Below are 8,991 nucleotides of genomic sequence, written 5' to 3' on the forward strand. Positions count from 1 at the left end.
TCTGAAAACAAAATCTTTTGTCAATAAAGTCCAGGGACACCTCTGCTAAATAAATACAATTATTAAATTAAATTTCTTATAACCAAAGTCTGAATATTTCTGTTTGTATATTTCTACATGGCAGACAATTGTGTACATGTTGTGTATGGTCGTGTTACAGTGTTGTGTGTGGGAATTGTGAATGAGTGTATACATGGGTATTTAAAGAAGCTGTAGTGGTAAAGTACAAACTTACCGAACATAATGTGCTTGGGTGTGTCTGGTATCACCCGTTGTGCCTCCACATCTACCTTAACTCCTGAAAAGTGCAAGGACACTCAGGTAATCTACAAATAAAAAGTGATCAGCACATTCCTGTGTACTTTTACATGTGACGTGAAAGCATTTAATATTGCAGTCGAAAAAATACATGACTTGTAACTGTACATCATGTACTTGCCTGGTTCCTTTAAAGATGATCCATTTTACCCAATCCAGCTTACAAGCAATGGTAAGACTGTAAAAAATACAAATGTTACAAAATCTGTTAGCCATAGAAATAAGTAGACATTGTGAAGGAAATGGTAAAACAAAATTTAGTAACACTTTACTACAATAGTTTATTCCTTAACATTTGGTAATGCCTTAGCTAATATGAACTAACAATGAACAATATATTTTACAACATTAATAATATTTGATAATGTTCATTGTGCAGAGACAAAGTGATTGATTTAAAAATGTATTAAGTGTTTAAATCTAATATCATGCTATGCTAACAAATAAAACCTTACTGTAAGTGTTAAGTCAGTTGTAAAACAAATATATATATATATTAGTTGTTATATTATATATTATATATAAAAGTCTTTTTTTAATTATTATTCTATAACATCTTGTCTACAGAAAATTTCTGAAAATGTCTCGTTTAGTGCAGAAAATAGCGATTTATAAGGTAAAAAGACTGCCCCTTTAATGTTTTACCCGGACCGGCTGCGGTGTAACACTATTTCACGCAAAGTTTTTTAACAAAGTTAGTAGCTAGCTGCTCACTTTAAAGATAAACATGATCGCCTAAATCTGAGCAATCCTGGTGATGCCAGTTTCCTACACGATGTTATAATGGACTATTTTACATCCAGAGGATGACAACTGTGAGGGGGGTGAATGTTTTTGTAAGTCATCCGTTTAAATTATATTTAGCTTTAAAGTTCTGCATAATTAAGGGCGTGGCCGCTTGGATCACGGTTGAACAGCCACTGCTGTCACTAGACTCGCGCTAGGCGGGTGTGGTTTCACCTCAGCTTCACCCATGTCCCGCCTCTTTACCCATTTTCGGTTTTTCGCGAGTGATTCGCTGTGACGCGCGGACAATATGGCGACGGCAGGCAACGCCTACTTTAAGCTTCAAAAACAATCTTCACAAACCAATTGGTGGTGTCACGGACACTACGTCCATATTTTTTAACGGTCTATGGTATCAAATGGTACATATTATGGCCTTTTTAAAAAGTATCATCCCAGTGACAACTTTTGTACCTTTTTTCTGAGAGTGCAGAGGGGACATATTCACCTGTGTTATATATCATTTACTGTATATATTTCTTTAATATTTTTATTCCATATAAATAATTGTGTTAATTTTTTACAAATCTTTATTTACTTCATTTTCAGTTAAGCTGTTTGGTTCTACAGCACACTCTAAAAATGGCTAGGTTATTTTTGACCCATAATGAGTAAATATTGGACCGAACATGAGCTGGGTTAAAAATTTACCCACTGCTGGGTTATTTTACCAAACTGCTGGGTTATTATACCCCATGGCTGCATAACAACAACCCAACATTGGGTCATTTTTGATCCAGCATGGGGTCATTTTTAACCCAGCACATGTTATGTCCAATATTTTACCCATTATGGATAAAAAATAACCCAGCCATTTTTAGAGTGTAGGTTTTTCTGTTGCTACAGCCTGGTGTTGTGCAAAGATTGTTTAGTCTTCACTGACTTAACACTTTTCTGTAACTACATTACATCAAGCATTTCACCAGAAGAGATTTTCTTGTAGTGTTCATTCAATGTTTAAATAGCATACGTTTCCATTTGTCTTGATTGCTTACTACTTACTACTAAATCTGGTTGGTACAAATTTTAAGAAAACTTATCAGATTTAGTTTTTTGTGATGTAGGGCCTAGAGGTCAAAATGATGAATTAGCTCAATAAAATTTTGGAACTATAATATCTGTGTGCAGACATTTTTCTTTTCATATTTATTTTATTTTGTCTGGATAAAATTGTGAAAACCTTGGATTTTAATGTGTTCCTGTATTGCGTAGTATTAGAAAAAGGTTGTGGGGTTCAATCCATACTGAAAAAATGCATACCTTGTGATGCATTGTAAACCACTTTGGATAAAACGTATAATTACACTGTAACAAGGACACCTTAGAGCAGGAGTGGGGGGTCCTGGAGGGCCACTGTCCTGCAGAGTTTAGTTCCAACACTAATCAAATACACCTGAATTTCATTTCCAAGTAATCCTGAAGACTTGAATTAGATTTTTCAGGTGTGTTTAATTAGGGTTGGAACTAAACTCTGCAAAACAGTGGCCCTCCAGGACCAGGGTTCCCCACCCCTAGAGGGACAGTCCACTTTTTTTTTAAACTTGCTCATTGCCTAGCTCCGAGTCTGGCGGTATCACTTTTAGCATAGCTTAGCATAATCCATTGAATCTGATTAGATCATTAACATCAAGCTAAAAAATAACCAAAGAGTTTCAATATCTTTACTATTTAAAACTTGACTCTTCTGTAGTTACATCGTGTACTAAGACAGACGGAAAATTAAAAGTTGTAATTTTCTAGGCAGATATGGCTAGGAACTAAACTGGCGTAATAATCAAGCACTTTGCTGACGTAACATGGCAGCAGCAGGTGTAGTGATATTACGCAGTGCCCAAAAGTAGTCCCCTTGGTAACTTTAAATGGCAGGGGAAAATTTTACATTTTCTCTCTAAGTATTTTATCTTCTGTATAAAATAATGTGTGCAAAACCTATGCAACTTGAGAGTGCATGTTGTAGGAATAGAGGACTGTTGTTATTTCAAAACCAGCATATTTGCATTAGGAAGTGTCAAGCACAGTGCAATTTGGTTATGCTTGTGTGATGGGTGTGAACATGTCAGTTTTATATCACTCTGTAGATACCTGGAAAATAATACGATGGAACAGCACACTTTTAGTAGCACAACACCAGACAGCTGTCAAAGACAGAGGACAGAGAGATGTCTCGAATTATAAGTCCACATCTGTCAATTCGTGAGAACGGCCTTCTCTTTAATTTACTGAATCAGGAATGCAATGTAAGTCTACTTTATCTTTTTCTGATCTCTAACTAACCTTGATTTCACTTAGTTGTGCTTTAAAATAAGCATATTTGCAGTTCTCATAGTATAAACAGTATGTTCCATGTAAATAATAAATGATAACATAATAAAATGTATAATTAGTAAAATGAGTGGACATTTGGTTATAGAAGGGTCTGACTGCTTTGTATACAGCATTTGTTTGTGGGTAGTGTTTAGTTGTTGCATAATGAATAAAATATGCTCTCTTCCTCCTCGGCTGCTTTTACAGGCAAAATTAGGGGGCAAAGTATACACGTCTCTAAAAATCTATAATGCTATGTACGCAATTATGTAATGTATGTACTCTATTTGTGCCAATATTAGTAATATTTTTTATGAGCAATTCCAGCGTTATGGATGTGACATTTGTTGTCAAAACTTTAAATATAAATTCTTAGAGAATTAATTTATTACCAATATATTGAATCATCTGTTCCGTTAAACCCATGATGATTAAAAAAATGATGATCAAAAACATTTTAGTCTGTACTCCTGTTTTCTGTTTTAGAAATATGCATCTGGGTAATTCTCACGAAATTAGACTTATGAGGTGTCATGAAACATTTTGATAAAAAAAATTAATGTAAAGTAAGAGTATCAAAATAAGAGCCAAACAGTTACAAACATCTCTTCATGTACTTTTTTGCACATGATTTCAAATGAGATCAAACAAACCCATTTTGTTTTTTTTCCACATTTAAGGGGAAAATTGTCATTACCGCAACGTGTCCATGACTGGATTTGGGTTCTTTGACATGGAAATATTAAGAATTAAAAATCAAAAAAATCAAAAGCTTCAGTGCATGTTATACTATAAACATTTACAGTAAAGAAACATGTGGTATTTGATAATCATTGGTAAATGTAGAGACAATAATAAGGAATATAAATGTGTCCAAGACCAATTTTCTCATCCTCCGCAACAATTTCCAATCATTATTTAAGCCCTAAAGGAACTAACATAAAAAAAAAAATTTTTGGAAGGGACATAATTGACTGTGACACTCGAGATGGCTACCAGGTAAGCAGTTCTTATTTTTTCTCTCCACATAAAAGTTGAAATTTTGTTTGTCATAGTACCTAGACAACTTTTTACTTCTCATTACCGAAAACATGAGTTTTTAAATGCATATATTTAATGTAATATCATGTTGCGGTAATGATAATTTTTGATAATGATAATCTAAAAAATGTTTTTAAATGTTTTTTTTTAAATCCTCTAAAAATAATGGTTATAGTAAGTTCAGACCTTAATCTTATATGTGCAAAAAATTGGCTTCAAGGGCTTTTAAAAAATTCTAATGTTGTACAACTTCTAAATCTGGATTTCGTGAGAATCACCCATCTGTTATTTAAAAAGCAGACACGTTTTTGGGAGACAACATACTTGGATTTCTGTGAATTCAAAGGCACAAACCAGAATCAATATACATAAAAAAATGGAGAAGGAATGCTCTTTAATGAAAACTATATTTATTTTATTTTCATTTTTGTTTGCGTATTTATGAGGAAAAAACATTATGGATGTGACATTGTGTGTGTGTATTACAGGTATTAGCATGCGGTATTGTTCAGCTGGTAATCGCAGACCCCCCAAAAGAAAGAAAGTGGAAAATTCACAGTTCTGGAGTTGCATGTCTGCTGCAAGATAAAACCAAACATTCAGCATTTATAAGACTCTACTGTCTTAAGGTGGGTCAAACATATACTCACGTCCTCAAGTTTGATCGAATAAAGCACAAAACAAAATTATTTAACAAATATGCGCAATAAATATTGAACATTATTTACAAAAAATACTTTTTTTCTGCATTCGGGCAGAATTATGTATTGCAAAATCTATACTGGTTGTCTTGGTTTGTGAGTGTACCTGAGACCTAATGGAACCTAATAGTATGTTCGCTCTTTTTCCAGAAAGCCAAGCTGCTATGGGAACAAGAGCTGTATACACCGTTTGTGTACTCAGAGGCTTGTCCCTTTTTCCATACTTTCTCTGGGGATGTAAGTGACACGCATTACTTTTAAACTCCAATTTCAACTCGCTGATATCTCTATATAACATCAGGACACTCCTTTAAAAGAGATTTTTAATCTTAGAGTGGTTTTCGTGGTTAAATAAATGTTTAAAAAAAATCTGCACACGATTCTGGAGCTACATGTATGTGCATATGTGTGTTTACATATTATGTGTGTGTGTTTACAGATTTGGTAATGTAAGTATTTGTATAATTTTTTGCCTGTGTGTAGATCTGCGTGGGTAATGATAAATAACATTTTTAAATAATGTATAAAATATAAAATAATTCAGGTGTTTAGGTTGTGGTATTATTATGGCATGTTGAAAATTTTTATCAGCTAGCACACTCAAAAAAAAAAAAAAAAAATGCTGCTCAACCCAAAAATGGACAAACCCTGCCCGCTTGTTTGTAATTTAACCTATGCTGGGTTGTTTCAAACTTTCAATCCAAAATGCTGAGTTGTTTTGTGGGTTAATTTAACCCAGTTAAAAATAACCCAGGATTTTTAAGTCAATGGAAAGTTCCACAAGGAAAACAACCCTGCATGTGTGTTTATATGCAGGAGTGTCAGGCAGGGCTGAACTTTGCTAAAGAGGAGGATGCCAAGCAGTTTTATATTGCTGTGCAGAAGCAGATCAGCGACAGTAAAGGTCTTTTTTTATGACATAAATCACATTTTGCAGCTCGCATTAAAACTATGAGCCCAAGACTACCTCCTATGTCTCACTTTTACTGTAGCGCACCCGGTACTTGTACGCAGTTACTCGGTTTCTGGATTGAAAGAGAAACTTGAAAACTCTCTTGGTGACTTCAAAGAGTTTAAGAGGTGAGAAGCAATACAGACATACATTACAGGAATACGTGACATTTAGAGAAAGACAGTCAAGCTTAAATGTGTACATCAAGGGGTGGTTTCCCAGACAGGGATTAGCTTAAACCAGGACTAGGCCTTAGTTAAATAAGGAAATATATCTAGTTTTAACAAAATGCCTTAAAAACATTACTTAAGGCAAAACAAAAGGCATTGATGTATTTTAAGATATGCAATGCAAGTTGTTTCAGTTTGGACAGCTCTTACATTTATTTTAGTCAAGGACTAGTCTAATCCCTGTCTGGAAAACCACCCCCAAGAGTCCTGGGATTTGGCTCTGTGAATTTAGGTGTATGTTAGGTGATAGTAAATAGTGTTTAGATATTTGTTCTGTAAATCTGTGGCTAATAATATGATTTTGTGAGTAAATCCTTACATTTTAAATCCAGGTTTATTTTTATAGCACTTTTCACAATATTGCATTGTTGCAAAGCATGCATAACATTAAACGCATATTAGTACAGGCAGTAAAGACCTAATAAAAAACAAATGAAAAATTTAGATTACATGTAGATTGCAAAGGGTTTGTTTTACAAGATGTATATTAGTGATACCAACTGAAAACAATTGTTTTTTGGGACATATTTTTCATAATGGATCTCTATATTTTTTATTATTTAACCTTATTATTAATAATATCATATTAATTAATTAATTGTTGTTAATAATAATAATAATAATAAATTAATAATAATAATAATAATGTTATTATAAACCTTATTATTCTTTTTATTAGAAAAGTGTTGAATTCTACATTTATTTGCTTGTGTTTTTCCAAAGTTATATGTACTTTTATCCGCTTTGTCATAGGCAACCTTTCAGTGGTGAATCTGAACCTCCACACCATGTTGATTCAGAGGAAACGCTCCCGTGGATCAATCCTGCAGTTTCTCACACAATGCCCAGTCAGGCGTGTGACTCTTCACAGACTCTCTCCTCTGATGAAGACTCCATGTCACTCGCCAAGAGAAAGGGACCCCTCCCACCTATTCCTCTTCATGCTAGAGCAGCCATGATAAAGCTAAAATTACAAAGTGGAAGGATGCAAAACTCAGTTTCATCCACCATGTCCAACAGTATACCAGGGGTGCCACCTCCTCCGGCCTTCACCGCACCCAAAGTCCCGCTAAATCCAACTGTTTTAAAAAAAAGTGCAAGCTTTGCACCGGTGAGTAGCTACTGTATATTGACCACCAGTACCCTTTCAAACAGGAATGCAATATATTTCAAATATATGTTAATGATATATGAGTAATTGTTGTTTTCTGTAGGTTAAAGATTTCTCCTCGGGTGCAGTAAAGCGTTTTCAAAGTTTTCATGTTAACGGTAACTCTTCTCACCACATACACTCACAAACATCCAAATTGCTAAATACAGTTTTTTTTAAAGAGAGTTATCATTGTCCTCGTTCACATGTTTTTGTTTTTTGCAGCTGACATGCAGGGAGAATCTAGTTCTGGAAATTACCAGTAAAATCATCTTTCCCTCCATCACTGTGGCACAGCATTAATATCAGAAGAATTTACTCAAATGAAATAGTCATGATACTTTAACTATCTTTTATATAGAGTTTATAGAGAATATGTTTATGTACTCATTTATATAACAAAAACAGCTCAGGTAGAAATATATTGCCAATTGAATAATGTTTTGATTCTCTGTAAATAAAATCTGTCACTGTTTTTTTTAATTAACAGTTTTGAAAAGTTTATCAATACAGTGACTTTTTGTTTATTTGCATGAGTACAACAAAATGTTTGTGATTTGATGACCTGCGTATTCGATGACAACATCATTTTTGCATGTTAGTGACTAATGAATGAATGCCTTGTAAATTTCTACACCCAATAAAAGATGATGACATAAAGGCATATCCCATTCTGGCCTTGGGGTCATAATTTGAGATGACTTTTTTAAAGATACTGTATCAATGGAATGTGTTTAAGCCATCCCACTCAAATAAAATGTTTTTATCAAAAATAGTATGTTTTTTATGATAAAAAATATTTAAAGATGGGATATAATGGAAAAAATAAAGATATACGAATTTTATGCTTTATATTTAAAGGTGACATAGAATGATTGAACGGGGTATATATCCTTGTTCTGTGATGTGACATGTAGACAAATATGTTTTTGTTTGGGTCTGTAATGCCTAAGAAGCTTCCTAAAAACCTCTCTCAGATAGCTCTATTAGGGTGGGGGATTTTAAACAAGTGGTTTTGCACCAATTTGGCTCCCCCTACTGGCTTAACTTGCAATCTCATTACTGATTGACTGACTTTGCTGCCATTTAAAAAATGTAGCCAATTATTTTAAAGTGGAGGGGCAGGGATATGCCTGTGATGTCATAAGCATCAGTTTTTCAGATTGGGCCGTTTTCGGGCTGACATTTCTAAAAGAGGAATTTCTATGAGACTGAGATGTTTATCATGTCTAGCACTTTTTGTATGTTTGTGAATAAGGTAGACTACCATTATTCAACAAAGACAAGGTAAAAATTGTTTTTCATTCTCTGTCCCCTTTAAAGGTATATGGAGAGTAGGGACAAATAAAAAAATAAAAATTTCAGTGTTCTAGCCTAATTTTTATTATATAGTTTACATTTGCTAATATGCAGGACACTTTGCATAATAAATGGATTTTTGTTAGTTTTCTTGGATTTTTCCATGATTTGATATGTCCTGGGAACACACATGATACTGATTGGGTGGAA

General features: G+C 33.9%; 1 protein-coding gene across 2 annotated transcripts in view; it reads left to right on the forward strand.

Annotated features, from left to right (window-relative positions):
• The window catches only part of LOC135757959 (multifunctional protein CAD-like), a 29,845-nt gene extending 24,086 nt beyond the window's left edge, over positions 1-5,759 (forward strand). For both annotated transcript variants that reach the window (XM_065272747.2, XM_073815214.1), the window contains exons 37-39: positions 3,183-3,341; positions 4,938-5,078; positions 5,301-5,759. In XM_065272747.2, coding sequence (XP_065128819.1) covers positions 3,183-3,301 — 119 coding nt within the window. In that variant the 3' untranslated portion in view covers positions 3,302-3,341; positions 4,938-5,078; positions 5,301-5,759. The remainder of the gene's footprint in view (positions 1-3,182; positions 3,342-4,937; positions 5,079-5,300) is intronic.
• Positions 5,760-8,991: the final 3,232 nt, after the last annotated feature.

This window comes from Paramisgurnus dabryanus, chromosome 7 (genome assembly GCF_030506205.2).
Source record: "Paramisgurnus dabryanus chromosome 7, PD_genome_1.1, whole genome shotgun sequence".
Lineage (NCBI taxonomy): Eukaryota > Metazoa > Chordata > Actinopteri > Cypriniformes > Cobitidae > Paramisgurnus > Paramisgurnus dabryanus.